Genomic DNA, 24,485 nt, shown 5'->3' with positions numbered 1-24,485 from the left:
ATTTTGTAGAATTAAACCTTAACACAGTTTACTTTCTTTTGTAATAATCTGGTTGAAACGGAAAAGCAAAGACTGATAAATTTGGCCAGATTCTTACTCTACGGGGTAAGAGATTTAAACTTTCCAAATTAGTTTTGTTAAACTACATTAGTTTAACATTCTGAAATCCGTAGAAAAATAGAATAGAAAATAAATAAAACAAATATATTTTTAAGTGTATATCAGGCTGTTTCTACGGTAGCACAGTGATAGTGACCTGAGTAAAGACTTGAACATTTGTAGACAGAAACGTTTTTAAACATCATTGATACATTTTATTAATAGTCACACATATACAAAACAAGAAAATCGAATTTCTATGGTTCTACTCATGTCGAATAAAGCAAGCAATCGAATGAACGTAATTACACATTTTCTATAACCTACAGTTTAATGTTTTACATAAGTTTCCAACAGTATATGAGGCATAATGACCATAAACACAGAAGTCTATATATATGTATATACATATATATATATTATCTAAGAATGACAGAGATATTCAATAAACTTTAAGGTCCATGTATATTTACAGTTATGATATATATATATATGTATATATATGCGAACATGCAGGAGACTTGACTTTATTTTCAAAAATCAAAATTGACGCGAATAGACGTTTTACGTAGTATAAAAAATGCAACACAACTGTAATAAGCTCATAAGCACGTGCACGTCACAGCAGTCAGTTACTGGTTGATCTTAACTGTTTCATTGTTGCTAAATTTAATATCATACGTGATGTCCAGCAATTAAGTTAAAGAACCAATAACGTTTTATATATTTCAATATTTTGTTCTTTATTTGTTCTGAAACGAGACATCGCAATTTTAGTTTTTCTGAGCAGCTTTTAAATTACGTTATCAACGGTAATAAATAAATCGAGTTTGAAATATTAGTATATGTTCTTTTGCTGACATATTTATTGTAATATCGTGAGTTCATTGATTAGTTCGCCATTTTATTTCCGTGTCTCCCACGGTTTCAACGCACGTAACTGCTTGTACTTTAAATGATATATTTCGTCCACAATACCATTTTTTTTTCCCCACTGAAAAACGAAATCAAAACCACTCAGTTTCAGTTAACTGCGTTTTAACCAGTTATATTTCTGGGTTAACTTTAAAACATCCCATCTCATTATATCAAGTTATAAATCCTGGTATCACCCATTAACGGAAACAATAAAATGCTTACATAATCACTTGTATATTTGAAAAATATATTACTTTTACAGAACTTTTACGGCAAAACGTTTTAGCTGTACAATGTACTTATACTAATGCTATGTTTTTTACTTATAAGTAACGGTTTATACAACAGAAAATCAGAAGAGATACACACATTTTTCTACTGAAACCAATTTGCGGTTATCAGACACAGTTTGATATTCAATAACGAACAGGAAGTTAGTATATATCGTTTTATATCTAATGTTTCATCTGGTGTTAAAAATGCATTGTTTTAAACATAATAGTAAAATAATTTTAACAGATGTTTTATATCTTATAGTTTATTCAGTGTCAATATCGTATTGTTTATACATAATAGTAAAATAATTTTAAAAGATATTTTACATCTTACAGTCTATCCAGTCTTAATATCGTATTATTTTATGTTTTTCGTATTTGATTTAAAATGGTTTTATCAGATGTAGTATATTCGGAATCAACGCAAGTTATTGTAGATTTAGTAATAACATGGCATCGAATGGTGTTATTGTACATTTTACAGTTAACCAGTAAATAGTAGACACGTTTATAAGCATGATTAGTCAATCTGACGTTAAAGAGTTTACTCTATACTCTACACCTATGTATCGTGTTTCTCTCTTTGAGTTAACTCATTATAACATAATGCACGTGATGCTGGCAAACACACGCTTCGCTTTTCTGGTGTCATTAAATCACATCACACATTTTATATGTTGTCAGGTTTATACAATACACTGTAAAAGTCAGTGTCGATAAAACTTATACCTAATTCTCTTAAAACAACTAGTGCTGCCACTTTAGTGGTCAGTTTACTTTCTAGTTAGAATAACATGAGAAACAGTCGAAGATATTCAAGGGGATTGTGTTACTTAACTTTTGATATGACAAGATATATAACAATATCCAACTAGTGGCAGAGGTGTGTCACCACCATAAATGTGTATTACTTTGAAAGTGCATTAATATCCTGTAATACGTTACACCGTACATATTTTACAAACCACCTTAAAAATTAAATGCAAAGCTAAAAGTCATCTGAAGTATGTAATCCTAAACACACACACGTTAGTAACCACACCTGTTATAAACTAACTTGTCTTAAATGTTCAGCCACAACACGATTTGTAAAACGAATGACGCTAGAGTTAGATCAAGTAAACATATTATTGGGTCTTAATAATAGAATTTGGACGAGTGACGTCACCGTACTAGCTAAAACATTTTTTTTTTACATTTAATACCTATTTATATTAGTAATATATACACTATAAATAACACAAAAAAATAAACTATTTTAAATTAACCCACGTCGTTGAATCATGACTGCATAAACCACACTTTAAATAAAACCAAGAAAAGTAATATAATCTGTGAATAAATATAGGTATATACAGCACTCCTATAACACTATGTATAGTTGACTCCAAGTGACTGGTATTTAAAGTTAGGGATATTCAAATCAAGTGAAATTTCCAGCTGGAAAACTTAAACGAATTCATGTCACCAAGTGAATTAAGTAAATGAGTAGAAGGAAAAAAACAACAACACTAAAGGGTTGCAAGCTTTATAATAAAGATTAAATCTATACTCAATTTCAAACGATCTGATAAAACGCACGTGAATGCCCTAACAATATTTAAGTTATTTTTCTTTTCTCTATATAAAATGTATAATTTCCGATACGTCATTGGTGACCTTTCGTGTTGGTTCTCGTTTGATGAATATTGTTCGCGATTTTCGCTCACTCATGGTTTTCACGTGTGTTCTTTAACGTGATGCAGGGTGACATATTTTCAACTATTTTCCTTTTACTTACCATTTTGTTCGCTATATAAATATCATATGCGTTTCTTACGCCTACTACGTTTCACTTCCCATTCTACCTCAGTAACTGAAAAACAAAATCGATTCACAACGACTTTCTAAGTGAACGAACACAATTATGTTAATTTCTCCCAAAACGACAATTAGCCAATAAGAAGCTAATGAAATTAACAGATATTCAGATAATACGTTTTTTGCTATACATTATTTTTTGTAAACAAAAATTAAAAAAAAATAATCATAATCTATTTTCGATTAACTTTATATCTCAAGAAATGAATATGGTGTCGTAAATACATTCGAGTTAAGCAAATTTTGTTTTCACAGTACGACACCACAAGAAGAGCCAACATTTCAAAGCAGGCCACAAACAACTAGCACAACGCATTCAAGCACACATAAAATAACAAGAAATAGATACTAATATCAATTTTAATTTAATGAACAAAGATCGTTGTAATTTGTTTGGTTCCTGGCGAACATTAGTAAAACGAACGACTGTAGCACCAATCAAATCGATCACTATTCCATGTATTTGTACACGGTCTATTTACAAACTCACTTTTTATATTCTTAGCAAAATATGTGTACACAGTCCATCTTGCATGATCAAACACGTACTTTTTTCAGTAAGTTGAGAACACTCATAACGTCACGAACATGATCAAAGCATACTGAACAAGTAAGAAACTCCTATTCTGTGAAATAATTTAAATTTGAAAATAACAGCATTTAGTTTCTTTTAGCTTTATCTAGGTGAGACGTAAGCTCGTATATGAACATTCAGTAAATAACAACTCTGTACTTGTGAAAGTTAAAACAATTTAGTTTTAAGGACATCTGTAGCCTTCTATAGCGGAATTAAAAAAAACAATATATATTTTTAAATATTATGATGTAAACTGAAAGGAAGATGATAAAATATTCTTAAAACCAAAATGACTGTTACACTTCAGCTGGATATAAGAAATGTAAAGCTATAAGTTGTAAAACCAGTTAATTCATCCATGTCACGCACTACATCGTAAGAGATGATTGCAATTATGCATTAATGGATAACTTTATCTATAGTTTCTTTTGAAGTCATTTCATAAAACAAATGTGTGTAGATATTTCGATATATGATTATATGAAATAAATATCTCTCTAATGTTGCTAGTCTGAAAACGTTGATAAACCTATATAACTGGAACAACAGAAAGAATTAGGTTTAGTTGTCCGATGATTTATATTCCACATTTAAAACGTGATGTACCAGGTAACTGTAGTACAATGATGCTAATTTGATTTTGACACAACTTGGCATTAAGGTACTGTTCTTTAAAACTGTATATTGACAAGATTTATTGGAATATTGTTTTTTTGCAATCCATAAAACACTTACTTAAACGCAAATGATTTAAGATATATGTACGAAAACTTTCGAACACAAAGCAAGAAACTTATATATACTAATGGTATACTTATATCTTAAAATCTTGGAGAACGCATATTTCTTTGAAGCAAAGAGACGAATCAGTTCGTATCTTACAAACTAACAATAGTTTGATCTAGACAGTTAAAATAGATTTAGGCACACCTTATCAATTAAGAACTGTTAGAACCATAAATACACGTACGCTATAAAGATTAACAAACAACACATCTATAGGATTATGACTTCAAGAGATCCAGAAATACTGCTACGTTTCAACAGGAAAAAATATTGCAAACATGCATGAAAATTGGGAGTGATACATAAAAATGTGGATTGAAGGATTCACCATTTAAAGCTATACAGGACACAGCAAGTGAAGTTTAACATCCGACGTTGAGATACAGTGAAGTAAGTACCGAAGAAAGAAAAGACAGCTACATTTTAAAGTCTGATGTATGATCAACCAGACTATTTCTCTTTTTCTTGATTACAAGGTTCGAAGAAAGTAGCAGGTCCGGTTGCCCTGACGTCGTGCACCATTAGTATATGAACTAATCCTTGAGAAGCTTGGTGGCTCTCTGGTTGGCTGCTGTAATTCGTGACTCATTAGATGTTGCCTGGAATATGATACAAAACAGGAATGATCATTATTTAATCAGTTTCTTGTTTACATATCGTCTGAATGTGCCTCCTTGGAGGAAGACGAAAGAAGAAAAGGAAAATATTGTACGTTGAAATTCTGAATAACAGATCTGACGACCAATCATCACCAGACAGTCAACAGTAATGAACATGCAGGGATCGTACATGTGCATGTGCGATCCCTTCATGTACGTTGAAATTCTGAATAACAGATCTGACGACCAATCATCACCAGACAGTCAACAGTAATGAACATGCAGGGATCGTACATGTGCATGTGCGATATGGAGAGGAGGAACAAGGTCACCATGTTTTATAAAACATAAAATGTAAGAAATGTTACACATCAAATCTGGTTTATTTAACGTTTTGAGAAAAGAAAGAAGAGAAAAGAAGAAATAAAAGAAAAAGAAAGACAAAAAATTAGACAAATAGCTATTGGTGTGGATGGCATAATACTTGCGAGACGTCAACACAAGTGTCTAATTTACACTTGACTGGTTTTAGTATAGAAGAAGCAACAACCAAAAGCTTTTTTCAAATCATATTACACGTAAAAGTTGAAAAATTATCGCAATAACACTGTTGTTAATAATATATAATTTAAAGATGAACACAAATCTAGTTGTAATAGATTACACTTAAAATTATTCGGTGTTTATACAGAAATGTTAAAATATTCGCTAATATAAAATAATACATTAAACTCAATCTTTGTTTTATTTTTATCAATGAATTTTTCTGAAAAAATACGACTGGTTTAAATAGTAAGTTAGAAACGATTTTCAATAAGTTTATTCTATAGATGATTCTGCGTTCTACCAAAATATTAAAATATATATAATTATATTAAAGGTAATATAGTTTATTACATTTCATGAAACAATGTTAAAATAATCCAATGGAACTTTGAATGTGCTCTGCACAGCAGTGAAACCTTAGAAAAGTAGCGAAATAAACGGTGACAAAAGGTAAAAGATAAATCACAATGGTGAGAGGATTCTGAGAATGATTAAATGTATAAGAAAATTAAACTATTTTTTTCTGTACCAAAACACGGAAACTATGCATTTAGAACTTCCATACAACGAAAAACATTCATAATACTGACAAAGAAATGTACTGCTTTTTTACGTATCGGTTAATGTCGTCCAACTGTCTGACGAAGTTCACTCACTAAAAGGCAAGGAAGAAAGGGTCTTTGGCAGAGGAAGATATCTTTAAAAAGGAAGATTAGTGTCAAAGCCATACGAGAACGTTCGGGGCTCGTGCCTCCCCTCACACTTATTTGAAACTTTCACAGAAAATGGTGCATTTTTAAAGTATTAGAGACTAGTTTTTTTTTCTAAATGTTTTATACCTAAATGGTTACAATTTAGGGGTTTCAATCGCATCTCCACTCTGGCATACGCCAGCGATTCTCATTCTCAATTGGAGTTCCAAAACATCTAGGGTTCTGCGGAATACAAAAGTTTCATATATTCTAATACGTAAATACACAAATTATATAATTTGTTATCCAAGTATATCATACTTCTTTACTAGAATAACGGGTTTCATGGCTTCACACTGACACAACATAATAACAAGTCGCTGCAATGAGACCAGGTACAAACAGGGCTTGAAGTTGTGTAAACTTTTATTATATGATAAAGCACGCTGTGAAGAGTTATACGGATTCAGAAAGATCGAAAACCACTGACCTACACTCATGTTGAGTTAAAATAAGACTATTCACTTATTTTTTGTTTGTAATTCTTGTTGAACCGTCCGATGAAAAGTGCACTCTGTAAGGAACGACCACAAAAGTCTTTGTTTAAAACAAAGTTGTTCACTTACTTTTTGGTTAATCCTGTCCAGTTGTCTGTTCTGAGATTCAATTTCACTTCCCATGTCGATGGCCATGTTACGTAAATTTCCAACCATTGTACTTACTTGCTGCATGTTTTCTTCCATTTCTTCTTCACGGGCATCGTTAGTAATCCTAAAAACAACAACGAAATAAGATGTAAGCTCCATAATATTTCCAGGAAATCTCGTCCTTAATAATGTATGTTCTTCCTTGCTTATAAATCAGGCCACCATTTCAAAACGTTAGAACTAGCATCGCTTCTGTGGTGATCCATATATTACTTCTAATCATATTTAACCTGATAACTTTTAGTTAACCGTATTTAACCTGCTAACTCAGTTGGTTACACTGAAGTTCCTGCAAACTTTATTTATCCGGACGGTTTGTTTAGTTACACTATACTTTAAATAAATTTTATTTAACCTACCATCTTGATTAGTGACACTGAAATTTACGTAAAAGATTTATTCTGACAGATTAGATTGGTTAGTAATGTAAGACATATTCACCAGTGCGTATGTATGCATCAAAATACCCTTTTTAAATATCATGAAGTTGAACTACAATTAATATCGTTTAATGGCATGTCGCTCACATACACGATGGACAGGATAGGGCTAACTATTTTTACATGAAGAACACCCGCCTCTGGAGTAAAATATTTCGAGTAGGTGCTCTCAACATTTTTTATCGTCTCTTAAAGTTGGACAGCGAGCGAATAACTCTTGTTGGTAACCATTTCTTTTCATTTCAATCTTAGACTAATATGCCATACAACGACGAATGCTTTCTTGATATCGCTTATGGTTTCAGTAATCCTAACTAAATGATCAGTTGTTTGCCGAAATTGTCTGAAACCATTTTGAACTACAGATAATTTTGATGAGATCTCTAGAAAAATTGAGATCCTATTGCTAATTATTCGTTTTTAAAACATTGCCAAGACAACTAGTTAAATTTATCGTTCTGTAACTTTCCAAGTCATTCGTTGGTTTTCCTTCCTTCAAGAACATAAGTACATTTGCTTGCTTTTAAGAGGCAGGAACGTATCCTGAAGTAATATATAGATTAAATAGAACTGTTAAGTGATCAAACATTCTCCGAGTACCTTTTTATAACATTATTGTTTGTAATCTTCTCCGGGTTCTTTGTTTTGTGTTATGGATTGTATAGTCTCGTGTTCAGTTATTGTGTTTATGATGTTTCCTGCTGGATCGTGGTTATGATTTTGGTGTTACAAGTCTTGATTTTAATAATCGTTATTTGTGTTTGTATACCCGGAAGGGTCAGGTTTCGTTAACCTCTTCCTCCTTCCTTTGCAATGGTATTAGCAACCTGTCAAGTGTATTTATAAATTTCACACGAGGGCCAGAGTAACCCGCACTTACTCAGGCTCTTATTAGGGCAATGTCCACCATGTACTATCTGCATATTCACTTGGTGCAAATATATCCATAACAAATTGCACTACCACTACATAGGCATTAACCATAAAATACTTACATAAAATCCTTTCAATGCTTATTAGTTAGTCCCTAAATTAATGTGGAGTCTAGTTTATAGGTGCCCTTTTTGTTTTTTGAATATATATATTTACTGGGGAAAGGGTGTGTGGGTGTTTTATTATAGCAAAGCCACATCGGGCTATCTGCTGAGTCCATATAGGGAAATCGAACCCCTTATTTTAGGATTGTAAATCCTTAGACTTACCATTGTACAAGTAGGAGACCTGGGGAAAGGTATTTAGGACTATCCTCATAATGTATGCAGTGCCTGTGTAGTTCGCTTACTAGTTCGTTTATGTTCTAGTTTTTGTCAAAATAATTTAGTGTACTATGTAAGAGTCTATCTGCTATTGTTGCTATGTGTGAGTATTTATGTATAATTCTGATGAGGTAGTTTTGGATACTTTTATACGCTGTTGTGAGGAGTGTATTTTGTATTGTTTGTAGTTTGGCTTGTAAAAGTTTTTTACTTATGTTTATCCACGCAGGGGCTGCATTATCAATTACGGGTTTAATGTATGTTTTATATATTTTTAAAATATTGTCTGTTGTTACTTCCTCTATTTTTACCAGTTAATTTTGTTTGTTTTGTTTTGAATTTTGCGCAAAGCTACACGAGGGCTATCTGCGCTAGCCGTCTCCAATTTAGCAGTGTAAGACTAGAGGGAAGGCAGCTAGTCATCACTACCCACCGCTAACTCTTGGACTAGTCTTTTACCAACGACTAGTGGGATTGATCGTCACATTATAACGCCCCCACGGCTGAAAGGGCAAGCATACTTGGTGTGACGGGGATTCGAGCCCGCGACCCTCAGATTACGAGTCAAGTGCCTTACCCACCTGACCATGCCGGGGCCTTACCAGTTAGACTCCTAGCATAGCTTGTTCTCCGCTAAATTTTTTGTTTAATATTATTTAGGTGGTTTAGCCATATTAGCTTAGAGTCGAATGCTAGTCTTAGGAATTTTGCAGATGTAGCAGTCTGAAGCTGTGCTCCATTCATATAGATCTCTGGTTGTACTTTTTTTGTGTTTAGTTAACTTTGTGAATACTACTAGTGGTGTTTATTTTGATTCTGTATTTTCGACAATATTCACTTACTCTGTTTGATCGTGGTTGCTATTGTTGAATAAACGTCTCTGTTGAGAAAGGTTTGTTTATTTAATTTCGCGCCAAACTATGCGAGGCCTATCTGCCCTAACTGTCTCTAATTTGGTAATGAAAGACCAGAGAAAAGACAGCGTTGAAAAACGACTGGTCACAGAGTGCGTGCTTGGATTATGGATCCGAAGGTTCATGGATTATTGACTACTGCCACCAAAAGGCTCGGCGTAGTTTGATGCTGCGAATGTGTTATAACACTGAACGTTAAGAAATCCCATTATTTTATGAGTACCCCAAGAGTTGGAGGTGGGTGCTGTTGACTAGTTGCCTTGCCTCTAGTATATCAGTTTAAAATTAGTGACGGCCATACGCAGGTTGTTCCCCTGTGTAGTTATGCGCGAAATATCTGAGAAAAACAATTATTTAGGAAAAAACAACAAATAAACGCAACATTTATAAAAGTTCAGCTGTGGTACTTGTTGCTATGTTTATTTCAAAATACGTTTAGATATTTCACTTGGTTGTTTAGCTTTGTATATCTATCTCCACACGCGTTTTTAATTCACTGAAAGGTGTTTCAATTTCCATATAAGAGTTGTATATATAAGTAGTAATTTATATTGGAGGAGACAATGCTAAAATATTAGTTTGAACAAATACACTAAATGTAACATTGGAAATGAGCTAATGATGAGGAGACAATGCTAAAATATTAGTTTGAACAAATACACTAAGTGTAACATTGGAAATGAGCTAATGATGAGGAGACAATGCTAAAATATTAGTTTGAACAAATACACTAAGTGTAACATTGGAAATGAGCTAATGATGAGGAGACAATGCTAAATTATTAGTTTGAACAAATACACTAAATGTAACATTGGAAATGAGCTAATGAGGAGGAGACAATGCTAAAATATTAGTTTGGACAAATACACTAAATGTAACATTGGAAATGAGCTAATGATGAGGAGACAATGCCAAAATATTAGTTTGAACAAATACACTAAGTGTAACATTGGAAATGAGCTAATGATGAGGAGACAATGCTAAAATATTAGTTTGAACAAATACACTAAATGTAACATTGGAAATGAGCTAATGATGAGGAGACAATGCTAAAATATTAGTTTGAACAAATACACTAAATGTAACATTGGAAATGAGCTAATGATGAGGAGACAATGCTAAAATATTAGTTTGAACAAATACACTAAATGTAACATTGGAAATGAGCTAATGAGGAGGAGACAATGCTAAAATATTAGTTTGAACAAATACACTAAATGTAACATTGGAAATGAGCTAATGAGGAGGAAACAATGCTAAAATATTAGTTTGAACAAATACACTAAGTGTAACATTGGAAATGAGCTAATGATGAGGAGACAATGCTAAAATATTAGTTTGAACAAATACACTAAGTGTAACATTGGAAATGAGCTAATGATGAGGAGACAATGCTAAAATATTAGTTTGAACAAATACACTAAATGTAACATTGGAAATGAGCTAATGATGAGGAGACAATGCTAAAATATTAGTTTGAACAAATACACTAAGTGTAACATTGGAAATGAGCTAATGATGAGGAGACAATGCTAAATTATTAGTTTGAACAAATACACTAAATGTAACATTGGAAATGAGCTAATGAGGAGGAGACAATGCTAAAATATTAGTTTGGACAAATACACTAAATGTAACATTGGAAATGAGCTAATGATGAGGAGACAATGCCAAAATATTAGTTTGAACAAATACACTAAGTGTAACATTGGAAATGAGCTAATGATGAGGAGACAATGCTAAAATATTAGTTTGAACAAATACACTAAATGTAACATTGGAAATGAGCTAATGATGAGGAGACAATGCTAAAATATTAGTTTGAACAAATACACTAAATGTAACATTGGAAATGAGCTAATGATGAGGAGACAATGCTAAAATATTAGTTTGAACAAATACACTAAATGTAACATTGGAAATGAGCTAATGAGGAGGAGACAATGCTAAAATATTAGTTTGAACAAATACACTAAATGTAACATTGGAAATGAGCTAATGAGGAGGAAACAATGCTAAAATATTAGTTTGAACAAATACACTAAGTGTAACATTGGAAATGAGCTAATGATGAGGAGACAATGCTAAAATATTAGTTTGAACAAATACACTAAGTGTAACATTGGAAATGAGCTAATGATGAGGAGACAATGCTAAAATATTAGTTTGAACAAATACACTAAATGTAACATTGGAAATGAGCTAATGATGAGGAGACAATGCTAAAATATTAGTTTGAACAAATACACTAAATGTAACATTGGAAATGAGCTAATGAGGAGGAGACAATGCTGAAATATTAGTTTGAACAAATACACTAAATGTAACATTGGAAATGAGCTAATGAGGAGGAGACAATGCTAAAATATTAGTTTGAACAAATGCACTAAATGTAACATTGGAAATGAGCTAATGAAGTGAAAATTTGAAATTTTTTGGAAAAGTATCAGTAGTGTAAACTTGTTCAACTAGTCTTATCTTAATATCAACCTTTTACGCACAGCATGCTTATCTCTGTGCCTTATTATTTATACTCCAAAAGGGAAAATTACTAGTTATTTTCAGCATATCGCTTACAGACAAATGGGATCGCATTACGTATCGTGCTCTTTACTACAGTAGAATAATTTATCGTCAATATAACTTCCTAACCGTTCTACCCTTGGATAATTTTAGGTCCAATATCTTCCACCTTTTCCTTATTGGGGTGTCTTGAGAAAAACACGCCTTTCTTGTTTTGCACAAACTCTCCTGATTGATCAGTCTGTCAAACGTAATGCGTCCCTTGTTATCAGTCTTAGATATCATGTGGTTTTAAAAACGCCTCTAATCTTATTCGTTCTGCTTCATTTGTGTGGAATGATATATATTTTTTAATTTTCTTTTATCATATCTTAAAATACAGTATGTAACTCACGCAGAGTTTTTCCCTAATATCAGTAACGAAATTAAAAATCTCTCTTTCTCTCGATAATATTAAGTCTGATGAATCTTCTAGGATGATTAGGTAAATGGAAATGTTTTTCTCTTCATTAAATCAAATTCGTCACTTTCTATCACTCTTCTAGCTAAAACTTTAGCATGTTGTTACTGGTAGTAACTTAATAAGAAACATTTAAATAATTAGTATATGTAAGTTACTTCTACGTTGTTTTTTAAAACAGATGTTGAAACGTGAAATGATAAAATCCAGTTATAACAGATGAACAAGGTTTTTATTCTTTCTGTTCGTTTGAAACAAGTCCAGGACGGTGACAGTTAACGAATGTTTTATTATAATAGTACTGTAGGTTCGCTGCATCTTTATATTCAGTGTCTAGTTAATATGCTTCTATTAAACGATACAAGTAATGATTATTTTAATGAATGCTTATGAAGACCATGGTAAATGGGTATCTGTGATATCTACATTGAACCCAAAACTTTTGTAAAATTGTAAAGCGTAAAATATATTTTACGATTGATTATGATCATAATGTTTTCTGTGTTTTTAGGAGGTTTAAGTCAATATTTGAACAAATCTTCAAAGAATATGTAATCCACATTGCCTGTCCTTAAGCAGTTTAAACAGTAGAAATGCTTGCCTTGTACCAAACGTTAGATTTGTCGTCACTAACTGTTTAACGAAATCACGACTCATGATTTGTGTTAAGTTTTTCTGTAACAAACTCTGAAAGTGAAATATATCTATGTATATATATCAATCTGTTTGTTTGTATGTTCCTCTGTCACACTACCTATTCATACAAATACAATGCCAGATTAAATGATTATTTGAAGTACAGTTTACAAATGTCTTTTTTCAACAGTTAACTTTCACACACATTTCGATAACAAAATCAAACATATCCACGAAAGTTCAAGTCTGTAAATTAAATAAATGGTTACTGTAACACAGGATTCATTGAAGTTCGTGATGTTTACAGTAACGTTTACTACATAAGTCAGTAAGCGATTCTAGCAAAGTGCAGAAAGATATTTACTCTATGATCAAAAAGTCCACTATAAAGAAAAGGCAGGTCACAGATAGAGCAAATACGATTCAGGTTTTCACGTGCACGTAAGTTTCGGAAATGGAACAAACAGATGAAAACCCATTCGTTGGTATGACTCAATATTAATATAACTATTCTTATACAGGAATTGTTTTCAATCTATAAAAAAAAGTGGTTGTTGTTCCCTTCCATAATCGCAGTTATTGTGCTCATTTTGTTGTTTTAATTCCATAAGTGGCGAATTTGAAACTTAAAATAATATGTCTGAGCACAATTAGAGTCGAAAATAACATAAGAGAAACTGTAGCCTTTATACGTATATTAGAGAGACAAAGGTATACATCATGCATAGCCACTACTAGATTGCACACGAAAGTTTCGGTTACGTGATTGAAAGTAGCTCTTCTAAAGTAGGGTCCATATCGATCTCGCACTCTATGTAAACGAAGTGTTCTTAACGTGCATCACGTAGTTTTCATTCTGACAAAGAATCGATACTACATCTGCTCTGGTGGATGCTTTAGTTTTTCATTAGTTGACAACTCTAGAGGCAATTTTATTTTTTAATCTTTAATGCAACCAGCCTGTTTCCTGCATCTGAACTAACGAAACGGGTAAGAAACGTGATGCTGGCCATGATGACCGAACTTCACTTCTTTTAAAGATTTTATCTTACTCATCTGCGCTGGTGCTTAAGAGATATGTTTTAAATATAGGTGTTCTTTTACCCCGTCAACGCAAACAACGTTTCGAACAAAAGAGCGTGCTGAAATGCAGAGTTGATCATTTAGTGGAAGAAGTCGAGAGCTGAAGATAATGAGACACTTTTTACTGTATTCTGATCAAGGATTATCGTCTTAAATCCGTTAATTTAGAATTGTTGGTTTTAAAATACTTGGCTACTATTCTATTGTGTTCGTTCATAAAAGGGTGTTAAAGAAAACCTCAAATTGTGAATAAACGATATAAAATTAACTAAATCATTGTTTCCCCTTTTTAAAGTAAGCCAATGTTGGGCTAACCTGCTGTCTCCACCGGACAGAATCGAAACCCGGATTGTAGCACTGTTAGTCAGTAGACTTACCGCAGTTCCATCGGGGCACCGTTAGGGGATGATACTAATTATGATATTCGTACTTGGATAAACCATTGAATATCCTTACCTCTTAAAAAATCTTTATAAACACGTATCTTAAGATAAGCAATAAGTTATCCACCAAAATTAGTATTCCTGAATAAAAAAATTTAAATTTGTTTTAAGTTAAATAAAAAAGAAAACGAATATAGCCAACTAATTGTTTGTTTTTTGAATTTCGCACAAAGCTACTCAAGGGCTATCTGTGCTAGCCGTACCTAATTTAGCAGTGTAAGACTAGAGGGAAGGCAGCTAGTCATCATCACCCACCGCCAACTCTTGGGCTACTCTTTTACCAACGAATAGTGAGATTGACCGTCACATTATAACGCCCCACAGCTAAAAGAGCGAGCATGTTTGACGCGACGGGGATGCGAATTCGCGACCCTCGGATTACGAATCGCACGCCTTAACACGCTTGGCCTTGCCGGGCCCAGCCAACTAATAGTTGAGTTTTCCAAATTTTATTTGAGTTTTAAAACCTTTGTTTCAATTGCTTTAAAAAACAACAAATATTCGTATATCTGTTACTTCTAATGATTACTGTAAACAAGATCACCTTAAAAAAAGTTTTTTTTACAAAGTGCCATAAAGAGAAGAACTAAATGATTTTTACAAAGTGCCATAAAGAGAAGAACTAAATGATTTTTACAAAGTGCCATAAAGAGAAGAACTAAATGATTTTTACAAAGTGCCATAAAGAGAAGAACTAAATGATTTTTACAAAGTGCCATAAAGAGAAGAACTAAATGATTTTTACAAAGTGCCATAAAGAGAAGAACTAAATGATTTTTACACAGTGCCATAATGAAAAGAACTAAATGAATAAACTTTGTTTATTGGAAGAAGTTGTTTTAAGGTCAAATGACAATTCAGTTTTCATCATTTTGTCATCGCATCATTCATCCTATCAAATTTAACTGACACCATAATAAACTTGATGAAGATTACAGTGCTTTTAATTTAAAGGCAACATTCTCGCAAATGTATACGCACGAAAAATAATAACTTTCGAACTGAATTGTATTTGAACATGTCACGGTAAAAACAAACAAGCCGTAAAACAGAGTCTTACTATAATTTGTAAATATACCTCATAAGCATATATAAGTCACCCGTATTTTGAATAACGTTATAATAAGAATAATTTGAAAATAAACAATTCAAATATTATTAGACAAATTCAGTACTGTATGTGACAGCTTCAACCCATAACACATAAAACCGTTTTCTGAAGTGTTTCTGTTACTATAAACTAATTCCCACAGAAAATTATTTTTCTATCTTATCAGGAATACCAACAACAAAGAAGGTAGTTATTTCTCATGGAAAGGAACTCGCGATAATAAATGACAACTAGTTAGAAAAAAAACCTCTCTTTCTACCGTATTTTATTTCCCAAACTTACTTTGCGATATAGCCTCCCATTGGCCCAGCTCCATTCCTGTCGTCCATAACTCTTGCTGGTTGGTTTCCCACTATTTTCCCATCCTCGTTGCCTTTCCACGTGCTCGGGTCTTCTTTGAATTCCTTGGATCTGTAGAACACAATATCCGATTGTGTTATCAAGAAAAACAAAATCAAAAGCACATTTCTGAGTGCTTACGAGTGCAAAAAACGGTAAAACTAAAATTATAAAAGTAGCAAATGAGTTTGTCTTTGAAAATCGTTTGTGTAGAAAGAAATCAGCTAAGTATGTTAGAAATAAAACTTTTTATCTCATTCCCTGTTAAGAGGCACATGACTATGTGTTATGTATATTCAAAAGTAAGAAGTGAATTCTTTAAATTTCAATTTTAAAAGCCCTCCTCCACGGTGGTTCAATGGCTTGACGGAGAGACTTGAGGGCTTATAAGACTAAAATTTGGTGTACGATCCATAAATGGGAAAAAAGCATTTAGTCGGTTAAAGGTAATCAAAAGCGCTCTGATTTCTTGTATTTTGTTCATTTAAAATAGAATAAGAAATCTTGAGTTGTGTTATGAAATGTTAAGCAAACAAGTAATAGTGGTCTATACGTAATTTTATTCGGAAACAGTAGTTACAACACAAAAAATATTTCAACTTTCCATAATATGGCCGACTATCTCTAAAAAGAGAGTGAAATCCTTTCTATTAGTAGGCACCGAAGTTGAGAAAAATTCCTTTATTTTTATGTTATAATATATATTATTATAAATTTTACGTTTTGGCTCTAATAAAAATAATATCGTTATGTTTTCTTCATATGAGCTAAATTATTCATTTTTTAAAACACAGGTTAATATAAGATACTGTATATGGCTGTAGTTCTAACAGCCATAATAAAAGTATAGTCAAATGTTAAGTTCAGAGTAAAGAGATTTAACATCAGTATTTTCTGTGATATCAATATGCTTATCAGCCGAAGACTTAATAAAATAATGGAGCAGTTTTATAGATTTAATCGTGACAATTTTGTTATATTAATATACATATGTCAATTATCTAAACCTTAAAAAAAATGGGGCTACAGTTTTGAAGGCTTAGCAGCACTTTTGTGTTGTTAATTTTTGTTTGAAATTGAGCACAAAGCTACACAATGGGCCACTGATCGGCCTTGTATACATACAAATATACCTCGAGTCCAGAAAGAAAATCGACCAGTTCTCTTAATGGGGGCAAATTTCAGCCCTTCCTACGAGAGCAATACTAGTACGAATCCATATGTTCTAAGAACAGAATCGAGAAATGTTTTCAAGGTTTTAGGATAACATTTTCTGTTATCGTATCTTATGCATGAATTTTATATTAAAAAGTGTACGCATTATGTTTCTTGGAATTGATAGTAATAGGTTTATTGACGATAGATTGCACACTACACGTGGATTTATTCGAAGCACGTAAATCGAATTTACAACAGTTAGTGAAACATATCAGGAGCTTGTTAAAACAAACTAATCAGACATCTCGAGAGAACTAATTGACCAATAAGAACATCATATAAATCTAAACAAAAAAAGTAGAATTGCTAACGAATTGGAAACGTTTCTCGGTTGACCAACAAAAAAGTCACAATGGATGAGCAACTGATCAACGAAACCTTATAACTGGTAAATCTGACATAACAAGGAACCCAAAAGAACCTTCTGCGTCTATTTAGCCATTATACCAAAAGATGTCACTTTCTCCTTGTTCCAAATATTTCTGTTTGTTTGTTGTTAAGCACAACGCTATGCTCAATAAGGGTATCGAAACCCGATTCGTAGTGTTCTAAGCCTGTAGACTTACTGACGTGCAACGAAAGGTGTCCTTCCTTTCTTTTTGATTCTCCTTTCATTGTTTTAAAACATGACTCTGTTGTAGATAGTTTTTATATGTAAAGCTCCAATTATTTATTAAGCTACACAGTTTGAACAACTTATATACTAGAAACAGTTAAATTAACCCTAAAACCAACTGAAACTTTTCTAGACAGGTTTTTCAGCTGAGCATCCTGTTATAGAAGACAGAAATAATTGGATGAATACAGATATTCGTGAAAATACAGCTTGAATATTTGATAAAGTACTATAATTTTAACGTCAATAAGATAAGTTAACCTGTGCTTTATCGTACGAGACTATCTTTAACGGTTTTTACGTACTTGAGAATGTGTTTCTGTTGATGCTGCGAAATAAAAAGCGTTTAGAAATGTAGAGAACCGAGATATAAGCCTGGAGTGCACATTTAATATCTGTGTCAATGACTAAACCATAACCGAATCTCACAGAAAACGAAACATCCAAATATGATATTTGGTTATGGTTGACTAATGACAAACAACTTTAGAAAACTGTATATTTTTTTTATAATTTGCACTGCAGAATAAAAATATTGTAAATAAAAAATAATACTTATTATGAAAATACATTTGTATCAAGTACATTTAATAATTAAATGTATACATAAGTAATAGCTATATTTAAGGTTTGAATATATGTATATATTTATTGGATTAGCTAATGCTAATACGTACAAGCTGGTAATGCCTAATCCTTGATGATGCATGAATATTATTTGAAGGTTTAATAATCATTGTTTCCGAACCTGAGTTGTAGGGACAATGTAAATGAACCTTTTTGTAAATATATAGCATAACTGTTTACTCGTAAGGAAAGTTGGCTTACATAATAATAATTGCACGAACATTGAAAATTTAAGCATTCCAGAACATTGTTCACTCAGTGAACTTTCGAACTGAAACTGTTGTAAAGACAATACTTACTAATTTGTAGTGCAGGGGAATTATACACTTTTGCATACTCACCCGTAGCAGGACAAACACAGGTACCACAACATTTATGTATACTCACTTGTTGCAGGGACAAACATGGATACCACAACATTTATGTATACTCACTTGTTGCAGGGACAAACACAGATACCACAACATTTTTCCATTCCAGTCAAGTTTTTCTCTGCTTCTTTCATATCAGCGTTAATCTTGTCCATATCTTCTTCGATCCTATCCAATTGTTCTACACAAAAATTTCCACAACGTTTCAAATTTTAACATGTTTAACACATTAACAACTGTATTTTAACATGTTTAACGCGTTAAAAAAGACTGATCTTCTTCTTTTGGCTAAAGAAAGAATAAAATATCTAAATAATTTGAATTTTCTAGGAGTATATATACTGGTACTTATAACAGTCTAAAAACACAATAATGTTTTATTTTTTACAATTTCTATAATAGTACAGCTTCAGTTTTTACAATTTATTATCATCTACAATTAAAAGAAACTTCTACACAAGTTGACTTATATTTGTAGAAGTAACATAATGTTGGTTACATATTAAAACCGTAGCACACACACGATTGAAACTGTCATGTAGAATATATTAATATTCAACTTGAGCACTTTGATATCGCAGCTTCTAATTAAATAAATAAATGTTTACTACATGTATAGTGTTCAGGGAAAAAAATTGAATTATCACTTGCTATTTTACGACGAAATTGTAATACAAGTTAAATAAGTTGTGACAAAAATACTCCAACTAAAGTTAGATCCAATTCTCTGACTTTCGATCACATTTTAAACACCTAGATCTGTCGAGTCTGAACATTCTGCCCTCGTCACAGATGACACAGACTCGGAAGTTAATTATGCTTTCAGCATGTCAGACTGCAGAAGATACCTTCTAATAAGAAGACATTGGACTAGTAGCTTTGAGACACTTGTTCGTCATCTAATATAAAATATTCACTATAAATATCTTATAATGTGTCAAACAGAAATCTCTTCTTTCTATGCAGGTAACTGGTACAACTGTTTATCAAAGCTACTTCAAAAACCATCATTTACTTTACAGCCCGTAAAATAAATCATATTTTACTCTATAGAATACTTTTATTGAATAACAATGTCGTCATGACATATCAAACATATGACCTCCTTAACAACGAACATCATAAATAACTGTACAAATGAATGTGAAGGCAGTTAAGAATTGGCAATAATGATCGATGTCTTATTAAAACAAAATATCATTAACAGTACAGGTTCTAACGTTCCTATACTTATTATTCGTAGTTTAAACAGCTAATATCACGTGATATTGTTATGAATTTCTGGACGGCAAATGGAGCGACTAAAAGCAAACAAGTGATGAAAAGCATGCTTTGTGAGTGTGATTAAACTTGGAGAAGGTGTACATTAATACTGAAATAGAACGCATAGCATCCAACAGTTAGTTGAGACTTTTGATGGAATTGGTAGTAACGCAGCTTGTCTCCTAGATTCTTTTCAGGTAAATCATTCCATGTGTACGTGTCTGAAGAACCTCAGGGAACGACATCTTTCATGCAATAATATTGAACATGCTCATGGGGGAGACATTAGTTCTAAATGTTAGTGCGCTCCCCTCGAGCTAATTTAATGCTTTAACGATATAGTAACACGGTATTAGACCCAGTTGTGCTATTCGTTGTGAGGTAATGCCCAGTTTTATACCACCAAGATCGTGATGGACTAATCTGAAATAGAAACCATACAGATCACGGAATGTACATAACAAAAATTGATCTAAGTTCTAGAAAGTGCTTGTGGAACCTCATCTGACACCGTGACGCAATCTGTTTTCTGAAGCCAAAAAGCTTGGATTTGTTCAAATTGAGGAATAGGAGAGAGTATTCGATAACGTTATCCACCAACTTAGTGGATGTAAAGAATACGCTAACGCTAGATAGATGGGGGATAAATCTTATTACTCTTTTAGAGAAGTTGCTTCAGTCAATTCAAAACTCTGACTGAACATTTCCGACCAGCCACACTGAGATTATGGTCGGGGTGGTGAAGTGAAATCAGGATTTTTAGAGACCGTTCGCTAGATAGAATTCTACAATAATAAAAAATCTCACTATTTGAAGAAACTTTAAACGAGAGTTAATATATTTTATGTTGTGAATATCACAAAGCATAAATTCACTATATGTTCCCTAACTCATCCTAAACACTATACAGAAAGATGCCCAATGAAAGAAAGAAAAGTTAGAGATATAGTAAACGCATTAAAAAAAAGCAAAAGTGCTAATGACACACGTCTTTCATCTCAGAAAACGTGGCTCAATCCCAGCGGAGAATGGATATCTGGGAAGTCGAATGTTGTAAATGGCAGAAGCAAGTAGCCAAAAGCATCAATAATAACAACAACAAATGTATGTAAATACGGGTTCATTTGATACGAAACTGACGGCATTTAGGAAAAGTTATTTACTGTAAGTAAATGATGTTGTTCGTTTCCTCCCGAAAAAAAAAGGACAGTGATGTGGTTCATAAGCTCGACGACTCGGGAAAAAGTAAAATAAAGTAGAAACTCTAACTGTAAAAAACTGAAGAGCAAAAAAAGTCTATAGCTAATCTACACATAAGAATGAGAGAAACAGAGTAATACAAAATAAATAAAAATAGCAACAGAGAAGATTCCAGCTACGTATGTCTGAAAACTAGAATATTCTGATAAAATCTTAAGTAAAACTAGTACATAATTCGAATATTAAAAACTTTGTTACTTAGTTACTCAATATAAGAAGGAATACGTTCTACGATAAGATATTTGTAAAAAAAAAAAAAAAAGTGGATAGACGAAAAGAAAAATACAAATGTTTCATTTGGTTTGTTTAATGACAAGAAAATAAAAAAAAATATATGTAAATTAAACTTTGATAACTTTTAACGACAGTTAGTGTGGGCGAAGTGACTCTATTTCCTATCAAACTCCAACACACCTTTCGTCTGAGAAGGTGTCAAAGACAAATTTTTTGCAACACGCAAACAGAATAGTGATGAGTTTGATTTGAATTGCGCGCAAATTTACACGAGAGCTATCTGTGATAACTGTCCCTGCCAGGCCTGGCATGGCCTAGCGCGTTAAGGCGTGCGCTTCGTAATCTGAGAGTCGCGGGTTCGCGCCCGAGTCGCGCCAAACATGCTCGCCCTCCCAGCCGTGGGGGCGTTATAATGTGACGGTCAATCCAACTTTTCGTTTGTAAAAGAGTAGTCAAAGAGTTGGCGGTGGGTGGTGATGACTAGCTGCCTTCCTCTAGTCTTACACTGCTAAATTAGGGATGGCTAGCACAGATAGCCCTCGAGTAGCTTTTGTGCGAAATTCCAAAACAAACAAACAAAAGCTGTCCCTGATTTAACAATAAAAGACTAGAGGGAAGGCAAATAGTCATCACCGCCAACTCCTGGGTTGCTCTTTTACCAGTAGGATTGATTTTAATTTTTATAGCGTCCCCACGGCTGAAAGGGTGAAATGTGTTTATATGTTTGTTTGTTTTGAATTTAGCGCAAAGCTGCACAAGGGCTATTTGCGCTAGCCGTCCCTAATTTAGCAGTGTAAGAAGCAGAGGGGAGGCAATTAGTCATCAGCACCCACCGCAAACTCTTGGGCTACTCTTTTACCAACGAAATGGTGGGATTGATCGTGACATTATAACGCCCTCACGGCTGAAAAGGCGAGTATGTTTGGTGAACATGTGTTGTAGAATAGGAATAAATAAGGTTTGGTAAGACAACCTATTTTCAACTTTGTTTCGACTTAACTATAAGAACTTGTCCATTTAATTTCTCTAGTAATTGAAACTGTTCAATTTGTTCCAAAGAGAAACCTAATGAATGATGTTATATTCAGCGATAATGAACGTTTTCACTGCAAATTTAAACTAATAATTCGTAACTGGCAGTGAATAAAATAAAAGAGTAAGTAATATGTAACAATTTTAATATCATAGACAAGCATCCATTACATTTCTTCTGTTACGAAATAGTCAAAGCATTAAACGTATTTTATTCTCGAACTATAACGTAGTTAGAAATTATTTACATAATTATGATTAACGTAAAAAACGTTGCCTCCAAGTCCAGTTTTGTTTGTTAACACTGAGGGTTGTTTCCAACTAGATTATTTTACCAGGGTAACACAAAAACTTGTTCTCTCTACGTGGTTTAACTTGGTTAGTGTCAAGGAGCTTCCCCAACTAGCTTCAGTTACTATTATTATTTCATTAAGTTGTCTTTTACTACATCCAGTTGTTAACGTCAAGGAATTGCCTTTAAGTGAGCAAGGCCTATTTACTTTGCTAACGCCGAGCGACTATCTTCAACTAGGCCTACTTATTTTGCTGACGCCGAGTGACTGTCCTCAACTAGGCCTATTTACTGTGTTAACGTCAAACTGTCTTCAGTTAAACACAGTCATGAAATTAACTCCTTTTAACTGATGTATGCCAACAGTTGCGTTAGCACACTATCAACAAAAAACTATCGCTACTTTGTTCGTTTGATAGAATTATACTTACTTGCAAATTATATATTTTTTTTATGTTGCTGGCCTTAATCGCGTAAGTAGCCTGAGGCTTTCACCATTAGAGATTGGTTTTATGTTATTTGTTAGCATGAAATAACGCTAGGTGGTGCTTCTTATGTCAACAACGTATTACTCGGACATTATTCTTACACACCGACTTGGTTGTAAAGGATAATGTTAAACTGCAACATCGTCAGCTTTTTCTGACAATTTTGAACCGATTAACATCAAAGTTATCAACGATGAATAGTTTCAGCCTAGTTATCTATTAACGCGAATGTGTAAATCCAGCAGCCGACATCATTTGATATTCTATCCTTATTGTGATAGCATTTGTGTTGTTGAGTTTTCATGTGAAAGCTGTTGAGATTATATTTGTGATTTTATTTTTATTCTTCTCGAAAATTCAGAAAATTTTATATACGTTCCAGTTCACCTGCATAATTTCCATATCATGTGCACACATAGTTCCGACGAATAAAAAGTTTATGTTATTTAAAATATATGTATATATATATATATGTATGTATTTGTATAAAACTCGGTTCTCAAGTTAAACTGACTGAATATTTCTACTGCAGAATAAAGTATGTGCAATTATTAAATTTTAAAGTCTTAGATATATAAAGAATTTTAATTCGTCAGCATTTTAACGGAACAGAAGCTAACGACACGAAAAGTGTGCTGTAGTGACTGATTTGTGAAGAAAAGCACAGAAAACACTATAACGACCAAACAATTCGATATATTTTTACTTTCGTACCATGAAACAAAATATATTTTGAGTAGTTTAGGTAATCCAATCATATTTCATGTGATATGATTGAAAACAGAAAATGTTAGAAAATCTGGTATCTTTTCTTATTTAC

The 24,485-nt window shown here is 32.8% G+C and overlaps 1 protein-coding gene across 4 annotated transcripts in view; it reads right to left on the bottom strand.

Annotated features, from left to right (window-relative positions):
- Positions 1–291: 291 nt before the first annotated feature.
- The window catches only part of LOC143228384 (synaptosomal-associated protein 25-like), a 157,695-nt gene continuing 133,501 nt past the window's right edge, over positions 292–24,485 (bottom strand). For 2 of the 4 annotated variants that reach the window (XM_076459668.1, XM_076459655.1), the window contains 4 exons: positions 19,160–19,277; positions 16,208–16,336; positions 6,979–7,123; positions 292–5,114 (listed from right to left, as the gene is read on the bottom strand). In XM_076459668.1, the coding sequence (XP_076315783.1) occupies positions 5,049–5,114; positions 6,979–7,123; positions 16,208–16,336; positions 19,160–19,277 (458 nt within the window). In that variant the 3' untranslated portion in view covers positions 292–5,048. The remainder of the gene's footprint in view (positions 5,115–6,978; positions 7,124–16,207; positions 16,337–19,159; positions 19,278–24,485) is intronic. The other 2 variants (XM_076459651.1, XM_076459663.1) reach the window with 2 other exon arrangements.

The sequence above is a fragment of the Tachypleus tridentatus genome, chromosome 1 (assembly GCF_004210375.1).
Source record: "Tachypleus tridentatus isolate NWPU-2018 chromosome 1, ASM421037v1, whole genome shotgun sequence".
NCBI lineage: Eukaryota > Metazoa > Arthropoda > Merostomata > Xiphosura > Limulidae > Tachypleus > Tachypleus tridentatus.
Note: the sequence above shows the minus strand (reverse complement) of the source record. Positions and strands in the feature narration are given on the sequence as shown.